This window comes from Scyliorhinus torazame, chromosome 16, assembly GCF_047496885.1.
Source record: "Scyliorhinus torazame isolate Kashiwa2021f chromosome 16, sScyTor2.1, whole genome shotgun sequence".
Lineage (NCBI taxonomy): Eukaryota > Metazoa > Chordata > Chondrichthyes > Carcharhiniformes > Scyliorhinidae > Scyliorhinus > Scyliorhinus torazame.
The window spans coordinates 84,642,962-84,663,275 of NC_092722.1; the positions used below are offsets into that span (position 1 = coordinate 84,642,962).

At 57.6% G+C, this 20,314-nt stretch overlaps 1 protein-coding gene across 1 annotated transcript; it reads left to right on the plus strand.

Annotated features, from left to right (window-relative positions):
• Positions 1-285: 285 nt before the first annotated feature.
• On the plus strand, positions 286-6,441 carry LOC140392918 (lysophosphatidic acid receptor 5-like). Its single transcript, XM_072478694.1, has 2 exons — positions 286-968; positions 3,710-6,441. Exon 2 carries the CDS (start codon positions 3,935-3,937, stop codon positions 5,105-5,107), a length of 1,173 nt encoding a protein of 390 aa, XP_072334795.1. The 5' UTR covers positions 286-968; positions 3,710-3,934; the 3' UTR covers positions 5,108-6,441.
• The last annotated feature ends 13,873 nt before the right edge of the window (positions 6,442-20,314 follow it).

A 20,314-nucleotide genomic window follows, 5' to 3' on the forward strand; every position in this document is an offset into this window, starting at 1 on the left:
TGTTCCTCTCTATTTCTGTCTCTCTCTCTCTCCCTGCCTCTACTTTCCACCTCTCAGTCTCTTTCTGCCTCTCTCTCCCTCTGTCTCTCTTGCTCTGTCTCTCTCTCTCTCTCTTATCACTGCCTCGCTATCTCTGTCTCTCTCAGTCTCAGTACGAAGTCTTACAACACCAGGTTAAAGTCCAACAGGTTTGTTTTGATATCACTAGCTTTCGGAGCGCTGCTCCTTCCTCAGGAGTCTCTCTCAGTCTCGCTCTCTGTCTCTCAGACACTTTGTTTATTTCTCTACCTCTCTGACTCACTGTCTTTCTCAGTCTCACTCTGTCTCTCTGACCCGATGGGTCTGCCTCTCTCTCTCTCTCCCTGTTTAATTATGTCTCTCTGACTCTCTCACTGTCCCTCCCACTCTTCCTTTCGCTATGGCTCTCTCCCCTGTTTCTCTATCACTCGCGTTCTGTTTCACTCTGCCTCTCTCTGATTTTCTCTCTGTCTCGATTTCTCTCAATTTTGCCCTGTCTCTCTGTCGATCTCTATCGCTTTGTTTCTCCCTCTATTTCTCTTGAGGTGCTGCTCAACCCAACCTGTTCGGACTAACTACCTGTCGCCTGTGCCGATGTGGAGTGTGAATGAGCTGTGGCCCTCAGGTGAAGTGGCGGGGAGCCACGGTTGTGGGGCAGAGTGACTGGATCGCTGCCAAGCAGCCCACACTCAGCTTGCAGCCTGAACTGATGGTGCCCTGAGTGAGTGGAACCTGCCCCCCAGGGGCCACACCCGGGGAAGCGGTCTGTGTTGGCAGGCGCCTCTCAGCTTGTCTGGACAGGTTTGTCTGGCAAAGCTATCGAATTACCTTAGTGCAGTTGTAAAAGAGCCACTTCCTGAAGCGGGGCTCTGATCACAACCCCAATGCTGCCTCTCTCCCTCATTCTCACTCACCTACACTGTCTCCAAACGTGAACGGCTCAGCTCCAGGTAAGTCCAGCGATCAGTTCAGCCTGATTCCTCCCCACCTCCCCATGTCTTCCTCAGCCCAGAGCCACACTGACCCCCCACCGAGCAGGCCCGGGGTTTCCTCAGCAGACTAAAGGCCTGGAGACAAGATTGAGGATCCTGATGGGGGTACCTTTTGTTCCAAAAACTACATGTCAGCCCTGCGGGAGGGTTTGATATGAATGTGTAGAGGGAGCTTTACACTGTAACCAGAATCATAGATAGTCATAAAATCTCGAAGCTTCACTCAGTATCTAACCCCGTGCTATACCTGTCCTGGGAGTGTTTGATGGGGACAGTGGAGAGGGAGCTTTACTCTGTATCTAACCCCGTGCTGTACCTGTCCTGGGAGTGTTTGATGGGGACAGTGTAGAGGGAGCTTTACTCTGTATCTAACCCCATGCTGTACCTGTCCTGGGTGTGTTTGATGGGGACAGTGTAGAGGGAGCTTTACTCTGTATCTAACCCCGTGCTATACCTGTCCTGGGAGTGTTTGATGGGGACAGTGACGAGGGAGCTTTACTCTGTATCCCCGTGCTGTACCTGTCCTGGGAGTGTTTGATGGGGACAGTGTAGAGGGAGCTTTACTCTGTATCTAACCCCGTGCTGTACCTATCCTGGGAGTGTTTGATGGAGACAGTGTAGAGGGAGCTTTACTCTGTATCTAACCCCGTGCTGTACCTGTCCTGGGAGTGTTTGATGGGGACAGTGTAGAGGGAGCTTTACTCTGTATCTAACCCCGTGCTGTACCTGTCCTGGGAGTATTTGATGGGGATAGTGTAGAGGGAGCTTTACTCCGTATCTAACCCCGTGCAGTACCTGTCCAGTGAGTGTTTGATGCGGACAGTGGAGAGGGAGCTTTACTCCGTATCTAACCCTGTGCTGTACCTGCCCTGGGAGTGGTTGATGGGGACAATGTAGAGGGAGCTTTACTCTGTATCTAACCCCGTGCTGTACGTGTCCTGGGAATGTTTGATGGGGACAGTGTAGAGGGAGATTTACTCTGTATCTAACCCCGTGCTGTACCTGTCCTGGGAGTATTTGATGGGGACAGTGTAGAGGGAGCTTTACTCTGTATCTAACCCCGTGCTGTATCTGTCCTGGGAGTGTTTGATGGGGACAGTGTAGAGGGAGCTTTACTCTGTATCTGACCCCGTGCTGTACCTGTCCTGGGAGTGTATGATGGGGACAGTGGAGAGGGAGCTTTACTCTGTATCTAACCCCGTGCTGTACCTGTCCTGGGAGTGGTTGATGGGGACAATGTAGAGGGAGCTTTACTCTGGATCTAACCCTGTGTTGTACCTGTCCTGGGAGTGTTTGATGCGGACAGTGTAGAGGGAGCTTTACTCTGTATCTAACCCCGTGCTGTACCTGTCCTGGGAGTATTTGATGGGGACAGTGTAGAGGGAGCTTTACTCTGTGTCTAACCCCGTGCTGTACCTGTCCCGGGAGTGTTTGATGGGGACAGTGTGGAGGGAGCTTTACTCTGTATCTAACTCCGCGCTGTACCTGTCCTGGGAATGTTTGATGGGGACAATGTAGATGGAGCTTTACTCTGTATCTAACCCTGTGCTGTACCTGTCCTGGGAGTGGTTGATGGGGGCAATGTAGAGGGAGCTTTACTCTGGATCTAACCCTGTGTTGTACCTGTCCTGGGAGTATTTGATGGGGACAGTGTAGAGGGAGCTTTACTCTGTGTCTAACCCCGTGCTGTACCTGTCCCGGGAGTGTTTGATGGGGACAGTGTAGAGGGAGCTTTACTCTGTATCTAACCCTGTGCTGTACCTGTCCTGGGAGTATTTGATGGGGACAGTGTAGAGGGAGCTTTACTCTGTATCTAACTCCGTGCTGTACCTGTCCTGGGAGTGTTTGATGGGGACAGTGTAGAGGGAGCTTTACTCTGTATCTAACTCCGTGCTGTACCTGTCCTGGGAGTGTTTGATGGGGACAGTGTAGAGGGAGCTTTACTCTGTATCTGACCCCGTGCTGTACCTGTCCTGGGAGTGTTTGATGGGGACAGTGTAGAGGGAGCTTTACTCTGTATCTAACCCCGTGCTGTACCTGTCCTGGGAGTGTTTGATGGGGACAGTGTAGAGGGAGCTTTACTCTGTATCTAACCCCGTGCTGTACCTGTCCTGGGAGTGTTTTCCGCAGCATTTCTTTGGACTCAGAGACACTTGGGGGATCGGTGTAATATAATGTTTATATTATAATATGGAGACAAAAACTCCTGGGGGAGCTGAAGTTTGAAGGGTTAACTCTAATAGTAGTCGGGCAGTGGGTTAGCACTTCTGCCTCACGGCACCGAGGTCCCAGGTTCGATCCCGGCTCTGGGTCACTGGCCCATGTGGAATTTGCAAATTCTCCCCGTGTCTGCGTAGGTTTCGCCCCCACAACTCAAAGATTTGCGGGCTAGGTGGATTGGCCATTCTAAATTGCCCCTTAATTGTAAAAAAAATTAATTGGGTACTATAAATTTATAAATAAACAAAAAAAACCCTCTAATAGTAATTACTGAGTGTGGGCGTACACAATAAAATATAATATAACGCTGTCATTCACGGAGAGAGGACTCGTGTCAAGAACTCAGAAACGTTTTGGGGGGTATGTCTATTTTAATGTTTGTATTATAGCACAGAGTAAGAAACCAACAGATCAGGGGACAGGATAAGAAGCTAATCTCCTTTCTTTGTCCATTTCCTATGTCCGGATGGCCATGGCAGCGGAGCAGAGCAGTCCTTCACTCCTGATCCGCGCTCGCACCATCCGAGAAGCGATGCCCAATCCATGCCTGTGACGGCCGCGTCTCCTGCAACGAGAGGGAGAGAGACTGATTCAAAGAAGAAACGGGTAGCACCGATCGCAGGAGGAGAGAGTTCAGAGTGGGGGGCCGTGAGGGGAGGGGAGGAGCACAAAATTGGGCAGGGAGGGTTAGCAAAAGAGGCGAGATGAATCTGAGCCATCCACCGGAGTGCGATGGTAAAAATATTACCAACTGCACGAATTACGATAACTTCCACCGGTTCCTCCTGGCAGGATACAGCATCATATTCACCGTGGGCTTGGCACTCAATGCGACAGCGCTTGCCATCTTCGTCAAGTTCTTCAAGTTCTCCAACAACACTGTCGTCTACATGGTCAACCTGGCGGCCTGTGATCTCCTCTTCGCCCTGGCGCTACCCCTCCGCATCTACTACTATGCCGCCCACGCCTGGCGCCTGGGCGATGGAGCGTGCCAGTTGGCAGGCTCCCTCTTCCAGATCAACCTGTACGGCAGCTGCCTCTTCCTGGCATGCATCAACGTGGACCGTCTCCTGGCACTGGCGTACCCGCTGCGTGCCCGCCACCTGCGGCGCCCGAAGATGGCCCGTTGCGTCTGCGCAGGGGTCTGGCTGATCATCCTGCTTGGCAGTGTGCCGGTGGCCCTGGCCCATGACACAAGCTGCTGCCAGGAGCAGAGCGGGACTCTGGAGGTGCGTTGCTTCGAGAGCTTCTCGCGCAAGACCTGGGAGCGGGAGTTGAAACCGCTGGTGCTGCTGCAGTTCACATTGAGTTTCCTGCCACCCCTGTGCGTGGTCCTCTACTGCTCGGGTCGCGTCCTCTATGAACTCTGCCAGTTGCAGTCGATCGAGGCAGTGGGCAAGAGGCACAAGGCCATCCGCTTGCTTGTGGTCAATGCCATCATCTTTGTGGCTTGCTTCCTGCCCTACAATGCCATCCTGCTGGTCTACACCTTCCTGAGGACCAACAGCGACGGGTCCATGGCACAGAGAGACGACGTACGCCTAGCACTGCAGATCTCAATGCTCCTGACCTCTACCAACTGCTGCCTGGACCCCCTCGTCTACTACTTCAGCACGGAGGGCTTCCGCAAAACCTTCCGCGCCCGCCGCCCGCCCCCCTCCCAGAGGACCACCGAGCGCTGGATCAGTGCCAAGTCAAAGGCCGCAAAGAGCGCCAAGGCACGGGGCACGCGGCGTGGGGGGCAGGGTGGGGCCACCCCGCCCAATGAGGAGGGGGAAATGCTCCGACAGGAGCCAGAGGGGGCTGGGGACTCGGGGAATGGGTCACCCCCGGCCGCAACCTTGGAGAGTGCCCTTGGACCAGGGGTACCCGAGTAACACCCACTCACCCAGTGTACTGGCAAGCCAATTACAAACTCTTCCGATTGGCAAACCCCAGTCCAAAAAATCGTTTCCCGTTCACTCGCACTGTAAACAATCCCAATGCACCCAAAACCCCTTCCTGTTCACTCCCACTCTGTACAATCCCAAAGGGCCTAAAACTCCTTCTCGTTCACTCCCACTGTACACCCCCCCCAATGGACCCAAGCTCCTTCCCCTTCACTCCCACTGTACACAATCCCAATGGGCCTAAACCCCTTCCTGTTCAGCCCCACTGTACACAATCCCAATGGACCCAAACCGCTTCCTGTTCACTCCCGTGTATACAATCCCAATGGACCCAAACCCTTTCCCAATTCACCCCCACTGTACACAATCCCAATGGACCCAAACCCCTTCACGTTCACCCCCACTGTACACAATCCCAATGGACCCAAACCCCTTCCTGTTCACTCCCGTGTATACAATCCCTATGGACCCAAACCCTTTCCCAATTCACCCCCACTGTATACAATCCCAATGGACCCAAACCTTCTCCCAATTCACCCCCACTGTACATAATCCCAATGGACCCAAACCCCTTCCCATTCATTCCCACTGTACACAATCCCCATGGACCCAAACCCCTTCCCGTTCATTCCCACTGTACACAATCCCCATGGACACAAACCCCTTCCCGTCCATTCCCACTGTACACAATCCCAATTTAGCCAAATCCCTTCCCGTTCATTCCCACTGTACACATCCCAGTGGACCCAAACCCCTTCCCATTCACTCCCAATGTACACAATCCCAATGAACCCAAACCCTCTCCCAATTCACCCCCACTGTACACAATCCCAATGGACCCAAACCCCTTCCCGTTCACCCCCACTGTACACAATCCAAATGGACACCCATCCAAGACCTTAAAAATATTGAAAAATAGCTTTGCCGGTCATCTAATGGAAACCGTCTTGTTGAGTGGCCAAAGTAGCATCAGGAGGGCGATGTACCCTCCCCACCCCCACCCCGGTTGATGTAGATGGGAATTTCATGAACAAAACCTACTTTACAATTGGCAGGGATGAATGAAGCCTTGACATCTAGGCCAGGCTTTCAAAATGGCCACCGAACACCAACCCAGCCTTAACCTTTGAAATCCTGCGAGGCTGCTTTGTCAGGTCAGAGGGGAATTGAGGCCCACAGGCAGTGTAAATATTGGACGATGAGTCTGTGGGCCCCTACAAAACTGTGAATCGTGTTTACAAACCCAGCCATGCCAGATTTGCGTTATTTCTCTGTGTTTTGTACCTACCCATTATCTGATATAAATTCCATGATTCTTCTTACACTGCCTCTCTTGGTGATTTTTCTGACAGTTCTTCACCTCGCATTTCTCTATTTGAGATTTCAGGGCCCCGGGAATACCGTCAGAACTAGAGAGCGACAGAGAGAGATTGTGAGAGAGAGAGAGAGACAGAAAGAGAGACAGAGAGAGGCAGAGAAGAGAGTGAGACAAAGAGAGAGATGGTGAAAGAGCAGGAGAGAGAGACATAGAGAGATTGCGAGAGACAGAGAGAGGAGAGACAGAAAGAGATAGAGAGATGGTGAGAGAGCAGGAAAGAGACAGAGATGGTGAGAGACAGAGCGAGGGGAAAAATGGGAGAGACAGAGGGAGAGGGACAAAGAGGGAGAGATAGAAGGAGAGAGAGAACAAGAGCAAGAGAGAAAGTGAGAAAGAGTAGAAGAGATAGACAGAGGGAGAATGAATGAAAGGGGGAGAGAAGAGCAAGAGTATGACAGAGAGAGATGGAGAGAGACAGAGAAGGAGAGAGAGAGAAAGGCAGTGAGTGAGAGCAAAAGAGAAAGGGAGAGAGGGAGACAGTGAGAGACAAAGTGAGAGAGAAAGAGAGACAGAGAGAGCAAAATCGAGAAACAGCAATGGAGAGAGAAAAAGCGAGTGGGGAGAGAGAGAGAGAGTGAAAGGGAGAAAGACAGAGAGAGGGAGGAAGAGAGAGAGAGATCGAGAGAGAGAGAGAAAGCGAGAGAGAAGAGATAGAAAGAGATGGTGAGAGAGAGAAAGAGAGAGATAGAGATGGTGAGAGACAGAGAGAAGGGAAAATGGGAGAGACAGAGAGGGCAGCATGGTGGCACAGTGGTTAACACTGCTGCCTCACAGCTCCAGGGACCCGGGTTGAATTCCAGCCTCGGGGGACTATCTGTGTAAGTTTGCACTTTCTTCACCGGTCTGCATATGTTTATTCCAGGTGCTCCGGTTTCCTCCCACAGTCCAAAGATATGCGGGTAGGTAGATTGGCCATGCTAAATTGCTCCTTAGTGTCCAAAGGTTAGGTGGGGTTACTGGGTTACAGGGATAGGGTGGAGGCATAGGCTTTAGTGTGCTATTTCAAGGGCTGGTGCAGACTTAATGGGCCGAATGGCCTCCTTCTGCACTGTAAATTCTATGATTCCATGAGAGGCAGAGAGAGACAGAAAGACGGAGAGAGAAACATGTTGGAAGCAGAGAGCAAGTTGGAGATAGAGAGTTTTTTTTTCTTAAATTTAGAGTACCCAATTATTTTTTTCCAATTAAGCAGCAATTTTAGCGTGGCCAATCCACCTACCCTGCACATCTTTGAGTTGTGGGGGTGAAACCCACGCAGACACGGGGAGAATGTGCAAACTGCACACGGACAGTGACCCAGAGTCCATTGGGATTGTGTACAGTGGGGGTGAATTGGGAAAGGGTTTGGGTCCACAGGGATTGTATACACGGGATCGAACGGGATCAGTACTGACCCTCCGACTGTGTGGCACTCCCTCAGTACTGACCCTGTGACAGTGCGGAGCTCCCTCAGTACTGACCCTCTGACAGTGCGGCGCTCCCTCAGTACTGACCCTCTGACAGTGCGGCGCTCCCTGAGTACTGAACCCCAGACAGTGCGGCACTCCCTCAGTACTGACCCTCCTTCAGTGCGGCTCTCCCTAAGTACTGACCCTCTGACAGTGCGGCACTCCCTCAGTACTGACCCCCAGACAGTGTGGCACTCCCTCAGCACTGACCCCCAGACAGTGAAGCACTCCCTAAGTACTGACCCTCTGACAGTGCGGCACTCCCTCAGTACTCAACCCCCGTCAGTGCGGCTCTCCCTCAGTACTGACCCTCCGACAATGCGGCTCTCCCAAAGTACTGACCCTCAGACAGTGCGGCACTCCCTCAGTACTGACGCCCCGTCAGTGCGGCTCTCCCTCAGTACTGACCCCCCAACAGTGCGGCTCTCCCTAAGTACTGACCCTCTGACAGTGCGGCACTCCCTCAGTACTGACCCCCCCCGACAGTGCGGCACTCCATCAGCACTGACCCTCAGACAGTGCGGCTCTCCCCCAGTACTGACCCTCCAACAGTGCGGCAATCCCTCAGTACTGACCCTCCGTCAGTGCGGCTCTCCCTCAGTACTGACACCCCCCGACAGTGCGGAACTCCATCAGTACTGACCCTCAGAGAGTGCAACTCTCCCTCAGTCCTGACCCTCCAACAGTGCGGCTCTCCCTCAGTACTGACCCTCCGACAGTGCGGCACTCCCTAAGTACTGACCCTCCAACAGTGCGGCTCTCCTTCAGTGCTGACCCTCAATCAGTGCGGCTCTCCCACAGTACTGACCCCCCGACAGTGCGGCACTCCCTCAGTACTGAACCCCCTTCAGTGCGGTTCTCCCTCAGTACTGACCCTCTGACAGTGCGGCACTCCCTCAGTACTGACCCTCCGTCAGTGCGGCTCTCCCTAAGTACTGACCCTCTGACAGTGCGGCACTCCCTCAGTACTGACCCCCAGACAGTGTGGCACTCCCTCAGTACTGACCCGCAGACAGTGCGGCACTCCCTAAGTCCTGACCCTCTGACAGTGCGGCACGACCTCAGTACTGAACCGCCGTCAGTGCGGCTCTCCCTCAGTACTGACCCGCAGACAGTGCGGCACTCCCTCAGTACTGACCCCCAGACAGTGTGGCACTCCCTCAGTACTGACCACCAGACAGTGCGGCACTCCCTAAGTACTGACCCTCTGACAGTGCGGCACTCCCTCAGTACTGAACCACCGTCAGTGCGGCTCTCCCTCAGTACTGCCCCCCCCGACAGTGCGGCACTCCCTAAGTACTGACCCTCCAACAGTGCGGCTCTCCATAAGTACTGACCCTCCGACAGTGCGGCTCTCCCTCAGTACTGACCGCCCCGACAGTGCGGCTCTCCCTAAGTACTGACCCTCCAACAGTGCGGCTCTCCATAAGTACTGACCCTCCAACAGTGCGGCTCTCCTTCAGTGCTGACCCTCCATCAGTGCGGTGCTCCCTCAGTACTGACACTCGGACAATGCGGCTCTCCCTCAGTAATGACCTCCCTACAGTGCAGCACTCGCTCAGTACAGAACCCCCGTCAGTGCGGCACTCCCTCAGTACTGACCCTCCGTCAGTGCGGCTCTAGCTAAGTACTGACCCTCTGACAGTGCGGCTCTCCCTCAGTACTGACCCCCAGACAGTGCGGCACTCCCTAAGAACTGACCCTCCGTCTGTGCGGCTCTCCCTCAGTACTGAACCCCCCGACAGTGCGGCACTCCATCAGTACTGACCCTCCGACAGTGCGGCACTCCCTCAGTACTGACCCTCCGACAGTGCGGCTCTCCCTCAGTACTGACCCTCCAACAGTGCGGCTCTCCCTCAGTGCTGACCCTCCGTCAGTGCGGTGCTCCCTCAGTACTGATACTCCGACAGTGCGGCACTCCCTCAGTACTGACCCTCAGACAGTGCGGCACTCCCTCAGTACTGACCCACAGACAGTGCGGCACTCCCTCAGTACTGACCCTCAGACAGTGCGGCTCTCCCTAAGTACTGACCCTCCAACAGTGCGGCTCTCCCTCAGTGCTGACGCCCCGTCAGTGCGGCTCTCCCTCAGTACTGACCGCCCAACAGTGTGGCGCTCCCTCAGTACTGACCCCCCGTCAGTGTGGCTCTCCCAAAGTACTGACCCTCGGACAGTGCGGCTCTCCCTCAGTACTGACCCTCCGACAATGCGGCTCTCCCAAAGTAATGACCCTCAGACAGTGCGGCACTCCCTCAGTACTGACGCCCCGTCAGTGCGGCTCTCCCTAAGTACTGACCCTCTGACAGTGCGGCACTCCCTCAGTACTGACCCCCAGACAGTGTGGCACTCCCTCAGTACTGACCCTCCGTCAGTGCGGCTCTCCCTCAGTACTGACCCCCCCCGACAGTGCGGCACTCCATCAGCACTGACCCTCAGACAGTGCGGCTCTCCCCCAATACTGACCCTCCAACAGTGCGGCAATCCCTCAGTACTGACCCTCCGTCAGTGCGGCTCTCCCTCAGTACTGACACCCCCCGACAGTGCGGAACTCCATCAGTACTGACCCTCAGAGAGTGCAACTCTCCCTCAGTCCTGACCCTCCAACAGTGCGGCTCTCCCTCAGTACTGACCCTCCGACAGTGCGGCACTCCCTAAGTACTGACCCTCCAACAGTGCGGCTCTCCTTCAGTGCTGACCCTCAATCAGTGCGGCTCTCCCACAGTACTGACCCTCTGACAGTGCGGCACTCCCTCAGTACTGACCCTCCGTCAGTGCGGCTCTCCCTAAGTACTGACCCTCTGACAGTGCGGCACTCCCTCAGTACTGACCCTCCGTCAGTGCGGCTCTCCCTAAGTACTGACCCCCCGACAGTGCGGCACTCCATCAGCACTGACCCTCAGACAGTGCGGCTCTCCCCCAGTACTGACCCTCCAACAGTGCGGCAATCCCTCAGTACTGACCCTCCGTCAGTGCGGCTCTCCCTCAGTACTGACACCCCCCGACAGTGCGGAACTCCATCAGTACTGACCCTCAGAGAGTGCAACTCTCCCTCAGTCCTGACCCTCCAACAGTGCGGCTCTCCCTCAGTACTGACCCTCCGACAGTGCGGCACTCCCTAAGTACTGACCCTCCAACAGTGCGGCTCTCCTTCAGTGCTGACCCTCAATCAGTGCGGCTCTCCCACAGTACTGACCCCCCGACAGTGCGGCACTCCCTCAGTACTGAACCCCCTTCAGTGCGGTTCTCCCTCAGTACTGACCCTCTGACAGTGCGACACTCCCTCAGTACTGACCCTCCGTCAGTGCGGCTCTCCCTAAGTACTGACCCTCTGACAGTGCGGCACTCCCTCAGTACTGACCCCCAGACAGTGTGGCACTCCCTCAGTACTGACCCGCAGACAGTGCGGCACTCCCTAAGTCCTGACCCTCTGACAGTGCGGCACGACCTCAGTACTGAACCGCCGTCAGTGCGGCTCTCCCTCAGTACTGACCCGCAGACAGTGCGGCACTCCCTCAGTACTGACCCCCAGACAGTGTGGCACTCCCTCAGTACTGACCACCAGACAGTGCGGCACTCCCTAAGTACTGACCCTCTGACAGTGCGGCACTCCCTCAGTACTGAACCACCGTCAGTGCGGCTCTCCCTCAGTACTGCCCCCCCCGACAGTGCGGCACTCCCTAAGTACTGACCCTCCAACAGTGCGGCTCTCCATAAGTACTGACCCTCCGACAGTGCGGCTCTCCCTCAGTACTGACCGCCCCGACAGTGCGGCTCTCCCTAAGTACTGACCCTCCAACAGTGCGGCTCTCCATAAGTACTGACCCTCCAACAGTGCGGCTCTCCTTCAGTGCTGACCCTCCATCAGTGCGGTGCTCCCTCAGTACTGACACTCGGACAATGCGGCTCTCCCTCAGTAATGACCTCCCTACAGTGCAGCACTCGCTCAGTACAGAACCCCCGTCAGTGCGGCACTCCCTCAGTACTGACCCTCCGTCAGTGCGGCTCTAGCTAAGTACTGACCCTCTGACAGTGCGGCTCTCCCTCAGTACTGACCCCCAGACAGTGCGGCACTCCCTAAGAACTGACCCTCCGTCTGTGCGGCTCTCCCTCAGTACTGAACCCCCCGACAGTGCGGCACTCCATCAGTACTGACCCTCCGACAGTGCGGCACTCCCTCAGTACTGACCCTCCGACAGTGCGGCTCTCCCTCAGTACTGACCCTCCAACAGTGCGGCTCTCCCTCAGTGCTGACCCTCCGTCAGTGCGGTGCTCCCTCAGTACTGATACTCCGACAGTGCTGCACTCCCTCAGTACTGACCCTCAGACAGTGCGGCACTCCCTCAGTACTGACCCTCAGACAGTGCGGCACTCCCTCAGTACTGACCCTCAGACAGTGCGGCTCTCCCTAAGTACTGACCCTCCAACAGTGCGGCTCTCCCTCAGTGCTGACGCCCCGTCAGTGCGGCTCTCCCTCAGTACTGACCCCCCAACAGTGTGGCGCTCCCTCAGTACTGACCCCCCGTCAGTGTGGCTCTCCCAAAGTACTGACCCTCGGACAGTGCGGCTCTCCCTCAGTACTGACCCTCCGACAATGCGGCTCTCCCAAAGTAATGACCCTCAGACAGTGCGGCACTCCCTCAGTACTGACGCCCCGTCAGTGCGGCTCTCCCTAAGTACTGACCCTCTGACAGTGCGGCACTCCCTCAGTACTGACCCCCAGACAGTGTGGCACTCCCTCAGTACTGACCCTCCGTCAGTGCGGCTCTCCCTCAGTACTGACCCCCCCCGACAGTGCGGCACTCCATCAGCACTGACCCTCAGACAGTGCGGCTCTCCCCCAATACTGACCCTCCAACAGTGCGGCAATCCCTCAGTACTGACCCTCCGTCAGTGCGGCTCTCCCTCAGTACTGACACCCCCCGACAGTGCGGAACTCCATCAGTACTGACCCTCAGAGAGTGCAACTCTCCCTCAGTCCTGACCCTCCAACAGTGCGGCTCTCCCTCAGTACTGACCCTCCGACAGTGCGGCACTCCCTAAGTACTGACCCTCCAACAGTGCGGCTCTCCTTCAGTGCTGACCCTCAATCAGTGCGGCTCTCCCACAGTACTGACCCCCCGACAGTGCGGCACTCCCTCAGTACTGAACCCCCTTCAGTGCGGTTCTCCCTCAGTACTGACCCTCTGACAGTGCGGCACTCCCTCAGTACTGACCCTCCGTCAGTGCGGCTCTCCCTAAGTACTGACCCTCTGACAGTGCGGCACTCCCTCAGTACTGACCCCCAGACAGTGTGGCACTCCCTCAGTACTGACCCGCAGACAGTGCGGCACTCCCTAAGTACTGACCCTCTGACAGTGCGGCACGACCTCAGTACTGAACCGCCGTCAGTGCGGCTCTCCCTCAGTACTGACCCGCAGACAGTGCGGCACTCCCTCAGTACTGACCCCCAGACAGTGTGGCACTCCCTCAGTACTGACCACCAGACAGTGCGGCACTCCCTAAGTACTGACCCTCTGACAGTGCGGCACTCCCTCAGTACTGAACCACCGTCAGTGCGGCTCTCCCTCAGTACTGCCCCCCCCGACAGTGCGGCACTCCCTAAGTACTGACACTCCAACAGTGCGGCTCTCCATAAGTACTGACCCTCCGACAGTGCGGCTCTCCCTCAGTACTGACCGCCCCGACAGTGCGGCTCTCCCTAAGTACTGACCCTCCAACAGTGCGGCTCTCCATAAGTACTGACCCTCCAACAGTGCGGCTCTCCTTCAGTGCTGACCCTCCATCAGTGCGGTGCTCCCTCAGTACTGACACTCGGACAATGCGGCTCTCCCTCAGTAATGACCTCCCTACAGTGCAGCACTCGCTCAGTACAGAACCCCCGTCAGTGCGGCACTCCCTCAGTACTGACCCTCCGTCAGTGCGGCTCTAGCTAAGTACTGACCCTCTGACAGTGCGGCTCTCCCTCAGTACTGACCCCCAGACAGTGCGGCACTCCCTAAGTACTGACCCTCCGTCTGTGCGGCTCTCCCTCAGTACTGAACCCCCCGACAGTGCGGCACTCCATCAGTACTGACCCTCCGACAGTGCGGCACTCCCTCAGTACTGACCCTCCGACAGTGCGGCTCTCCCTCAGTACTGACCCTCCAACAGTGCGGCTCTCCCTCAGTGCTGACCCTCCGTCAGTGCGGTGCTCCCTCAGTACTGATACTCCGACGGTGCGGCACTCCCTCAGTACTGACCCTCAGACAGTGCGGAACTCCCTCAGTACTGACCCTCAGACAGTGCGGCACTCCCTCAGTACTGACCCTCAGACAGTGCGGCTCTCCCTAAGTACTGACCCTCCAACAGTGCGGCTCTCCCTCAGTGCTGACGCCCCGTCAGTGCGGCTCTCCCTCAGTACTGACCCCCCAACAGTGTGGCGCTCCCTCAGTACTGACCCCCCGTCAGTGTGGCTCTCCCAAAGTACTGACCCTCGGACAGTGCGGCTCTCCCTCAGTACTGACCCCCCAACAGTGCGGCACTCCCTCAGTACTGACCCCCCGGCAGTGCAGCAATCCCTGAGTACTGACGCTCGGTCAGTGCGGCTCTCCCTCAGTACTGACCCCCCCTGACAGTGCGGCACTCCATCAGCACTGACCGTCAGACAGTGCGGCTCTCCCCCAGTACTGACCCTCCAACAGTGCGGCAATCCCTCAGTACTGACCCTCCGTCAGTGCGGCTCTCCCTCAGTACTGACCGCCCCCGACAGTGCGGCACTCCCTCAGTGCTGACCCCCCGACAGTGCAGCAATCCCTCAGTACTGACCCTCCGTCAGTGCGGCTCTCCCTCAGTACTGACCCCCCCCCCCGACAGGGCGGCACTCCATCAGCACTGACCCTCCGTCAGTGCGGCTCTCCCTCAGTACTGACACCCGCGACAGTGCGGCACTCCATCAGTACTGACCCTCAGACAGTGCGGCTCTCCCCCAGTACTGACCCTCCAACAGTGCGGCCCTCCCTCAGTACTGACCCTCCGACAGTGCGGCACTCCCTCAGTACTCAACCCCCGTCAGTGCGGCTCTCCTTCAGTACTGACCCTCCGACAATGCGGCTCTCCCAAAGTACTGACCCTCAGACAGTGCGGCACTCCCTCAGTACTGACGCCCCGTCAGTGCGGCTCTCCCTCAGTACTGACCCCCCAACAGTGCGGCTCTCCCTAAGTACTGACCCTCTGACAGTGCGGCACTCCCTCAGTACTGACCCCCAGACAGTGTGGCACTCCCTCAGTACTGACCCTCCGTCAGTGCGGCTCTCCCTCAGTACTGACCCCCCCCGACAGTGCGGCACTCCATCAGCACTGACCCTCAGACCGTGCGGCTCTCCCCCAGTACTGACCCTCCAACAGTGCGGCAATCCCTCAGTACTGACCCTCCGTCAGTGCAGCTCTCCCTCAGTCCTGACCCTCCAACAGTGCGGCTCTCCCTCAGTACTGACCCTTCGACAGTGCGGCACTCCCTAAGTACTGACCCTCCAACAGTGCGGCTCTCCTTCAGTGCTGACCCTCAATCAGTGCGGCTCTCCCACAGTACTGAACCCCCTTCAGTGCGGTTCTCCCTCAGTACTGACCCTCTGACAGTGCGGCACTCCCTCAGTACTGACCCTCCGTCAGTGCGGCTCTCCCTAAGTACTGACCCTCTGACAGTGCGGCACTCCCTCAGTACTGACCCCCAGACAGTGTGGCACTCCCTCAGTACTGACCCGCAGACAGTGCGGCACTCCCTAAGTACTGACCCTCTGACAGTGCGGCACGACCTCAGTACTGAACCGCCGTCAGTGCGGCTCTCCCTCAGTACTGACCCGCAGACAGTGCGGCACTCCCTCAGTACTGACCCCCAGACAGTGTGGCACTCCCTCAGTACTGACCACCAGACAGTGCGGCACTCCCTAAGTACTGACCCTCTGACAGTGCGGCACTCCCTCAGTACTGAACCACCGTCAGTGCGGCTCTCCCTCAGTACTGCCCCCCCCGACAGTGCGGCACTCCCTAAGTACTGACACTCCAACAGTGCGGCTCTCCATAAGTACTGACCCTCCGACAGTGCGGCTCTCCCTCAGTACTGACCGCCCCGACAGTGCGGCTCTCCCTAAGTACTGACCCTCCAACAGTGCGGCTCTCCATAAGTACTGACCCTCCAACAGTGCGGCTCTCCTTCAGTGCTGACCCTCCATCAGTGCGGTGCTCCCTCAGTACTGACACTCGGACAATGCGGCTCTCCCTCAGTAATGACCTCCCTACAGTGCAGCACTCGCTCAGTACAGAACCCCCGTCAGTGCGGCACTCCCTCAGTACTGACCCTCCGTCAGTGCGGCTCTAGCTAAGTACTGACCCTCTGACAGTGCGGCTCTCCCTCAGTACTGACCCCCAGACAGTGCGGCACTCCCTAAGTACTGACCCTCCGTCTGTGCGGCTCTCCCTCAGTACTGAACCCCCCGACAGTGCGGCACTCCATCAGTACTGACCCTCCGACAGTGCGGCACTCCCTCAGTACTGACCCTCTGACAGTGCGGCACTCCCTCAGTACTGACCCTCCGTCAGTGCGGCTCTCCCTAAGTACTGACCCTCTGACAGTGCGGCACTCCCTCAGTACTGACCCCCAGACAGTGTGGCACTCCCTCAGTACTGACCCGCAGACAGTGCGGCACTCCCTAAGTACTGACCCTCTGACAGTGCGGCACGACCTCAGTACTGAACCGCCGTCAGTGCGGCTCTCCCTCAGTACTGACCCGCAGACAGTGCGGCACTCCCTCAGTACTGACCCCCAGACAGTGTGGCACTCCCTCAGTACTGACCACCAGACAGTGCGGCACTCCCTAAGTACTGACCCTCTGACAGTGCGGCACTCCCTCAGTACTGAACCACCGTCAGTGCGGCTCTCCCTCAGTACTGCCCCCCCCGACAGTGCGGCACTCCCTAAGTACTGACACTCCAACAGTGCGGCTCTCCATAAGTACTGACCCTCCGACAGTGCGGCTCTCCCTCAGTACTGACCGCCCCGACAGTGCGGCTCTCCCTAAGTACTGACCCTCCAACAGTGCGGCTCTCCATAAGTACTGACCCTCCAACAGTGCGGCTCTCCTTCAGTGCTGACCCTCCATCAGTGCGGTGCTCCCTCAGTACTGACACTCGGACAATGCGGCTCTCCCTCAGTAATGACCTCCCTACAGTGCAGCACTCGCTCAGTACAGAACCCCCGTCAGTGCGGCACTCCCTCAGTACTGACCCTCCGTCAGTGCGGCTCTAGCTAAGTACTGACCCTCTGACAGTGCGGCTCTCCCTCAGTACTGACCCCCAGACAGTGCGGCACTCCCAAAGTACTGACCCTCCGTCTGTGCGGCTCTCCCTCAGTACTGAACCCCCCGACAGTGCGGCACTCCATCAGTACTGACCCTCCGACAGTGCGGCACTCCCTCAGTACTGACCCTCCGACAGTGCGGCTCTCCCTCAGTACTGACCCTCCAACAGTGCGGCTCTCCCTCAGTGCTGACCCTCCGTCAGTGCGGTGCTCCCTCAGTACTGATACTCCGACGGTGCGGCACTCCCTCAGTACTGACCCTCAGACAGTGCGGAACTCCCTCAGTACTGACCCTCAGACAGTGCGGCACTCCCTCAGTACTGACCCTCAGACAGTGCGGCTCTCCCTAAGTACTGACCCTCCAACAGTGCGGCTCTCCCTCAGTGCTGACGCCCCGTCAGTGCGGCTCTCCCTCAGTACTGACCCCCCAACAGTGTGGCGCTCCCTCAGTACTGACCCCCCGTCAGTGTGGCTCTCCCAAAGTACTGACCCTCGGACAGTGCGGCTCTCCCTCAGTACTGACCCCCCAACAGTGCGGCACTCCCTCAGTACTGACCCCCCGGCAGTGCAGCAATCCCTGAGTACTGACGCTCGGTCAGTGCGGCTCTCCCTCAGTACTGACCCCCCCTGACAGTGCGGCACTCCATCAGCACTGACCGTCAGACAGTGCGGCTCTCCCCCAGTACTGACCCTCCAACAGTGCGGCAATCCCTCAGTACTGACCCTCCGTCAGTGCGGCTCTCCCTCAGTACTGACCGCCCCCGACAGTGCGGCACTCCCTCAGTGCTGACCCCCCGACAGTGCAGCAATCCCTCAGTACTGACCCTCCGTCAGTGCGGCTCTCCCTCAGTACTGACCCCCCCCCCCGACAGGGCGGCACTCCATCAGCACTGACCCTCCGTCAGTGCGGCTCTCCCTCAGTACTGACACCCGCGACAGTGCGGCACTCCATCAGTACTGACCCTCAGACAGTGCGGCTCTCCCCCAGTACTGACCCTCCAACAGTGCGGCCCTCCCTCAGTACTGACCCTCCGACAGTGCGGCACTCCCTCAGTACTCAACCCCCGTCAGTGCGGCTCTCCTTCAGTACTGACCCTCCGACAATGCGGCTCTCCCAAAGTACTGACCCTCAGACAGTGCGGCACTCCCTCAGTACTGACGCCCCGTCAGTGCGGCTCTCCCTCAGTACTGACCCCCCAACAGTGCGGCTCTCCCTAAGTACTGACCCTCTGACAGTGCGGCACTCCCTCAGTACTGACCCCCAGACAGTGTGGCACTCCCTCAGTACTGACCCTCCGTCAGTGCGGCTCTCCCTCAGTACTGACCCCCCCCGACAGTGCGGCACTCCATCAGCACTGACCCTCAGACCGTGCGGCTCTCCCCCAGTACTGACCCTCCAACAGTGCGGCAATCCCTCAGTACTGACCCTCCGTCAGTGCAGCTCTCCCTCAGTCCTGACCCTCCAACAGTGCGGCTCTCCCTCAGTACTGACCCTTCGACAGTGCGGCACTCCCTAAGTACTGACCCTCCAACAGTGCGGCTCTCCTTCAGTGCTGACCCTCAATCAGTGCGGCTCTCCCACAGTACTGAACCCCCTTCAGTGCGGTTCTCCCTCAGTACTGACCCTCTGACAGTGCGGCACTCCCTCAGTACTGACCCTCCGTCAGTGCGGCTCTCCCTAAGTACTGACCCTCTGACAGTGCGGCACTCCCTCAGTACTGACCCCCAGACAGTGTGGCACTCCCTCAGTACTGACCCGCAGACAGTGCGGCACTCCCTAAGTACTGACCCTCTGACAGTGCGGCACGACCTCAGTACTGAACCGCCGTCAGTGCGGCTCTCCCTCAGTACTGACCCGCAGACAGTGCGGCACTCCCTCAGTACTGACCCCCAGACAGTGTGGCACTCCCTCAGTACTGACCACCAGACAGTGCGGCACTCCCTAAGTACTGACCCTCTGACAGTGCGGCACTCCCTCAGTACTGAACCACCGTCAGTGCGGCTCTCCCTCAGTACTGCCCCCCCCGACAGTGCGGCACTCCCTAAGTACTGACACTCCAACAGTGCGGCTCTCCATAAGTACTGACCCTCCGACAGTGCGGCTCTCCCTCAGTACTGACCGCCCCGACAGTGCGGCTCTCCCTAAGTACTGACCCTCCAACAGTGCGGCTCTCCATAAGTACTGACCCTCCAACAGTGCGGCTCTCCTTCAGTGCTGACCCTCCATCAGTGCGGTGCTCCCTCAGTACTGACACTCGGACAATGCGGCTCTCCCTCAGTAATGACCTCCCTACAGTGCAGCACTCGCTCAGTACAGAACCCCCGTCAGTGCGGCACTCCCTCAGTACTGACCCTCCGTCAGTGCGGCTCTAGCTAAGTACTGACCCTCTGACAGTGCGGCTCTCCCTCAGTACTGACCCCCAGACAGTGCGGCACTCCCTAAGTACTGACCCTCCGTCTGTGCGGCTCTCCCTCAGTACTGAACCCCCCGACAGTGCGGCACTCCATCAGTACTGACCCTCCGACAGTGCGGCACTCCCTCAGTACTGACCCTCCGACAGTGCGGCTCTCCCTCAGTACTGACCCTCCAACAGTGCGGCTCTCCCTCAGTGCTGACCCTCCGTCAGTGCGGTGCTCCCTCAGTACTGATACTCCGACGGTGCGGCACTCCCTCAGTACTGACCCTCAGACAGTGCGGAACTCCCTCAGTACTGACCCTCAGACAGTGCGGCACTCCCTCAGTACTGACCCTCAGACAGTGCGGCTCTCCCTAAGTACTGACCCTCCAACAGTGCGGCTCTCCCTCAGTGCTGACGCCCCGTCAGTGCGGCTCTCCCTCAGTACTGACCCCCCAACAGTGTGGCGCTCCCTCAGTACTGACCCCCCGTCAGTGTGGCTCTCCCAAAGTACTGACCCTCGGACAGTGCGGCTCTCCCTCAGTACTGACCCCCCAACAGTGCGGCACTCCCTCAGTACTGACCCCCCGGCAGTGCAGCAATCCCTGAGTACTGACGCTCGGTCAGTGCGGCTCTCCCTCA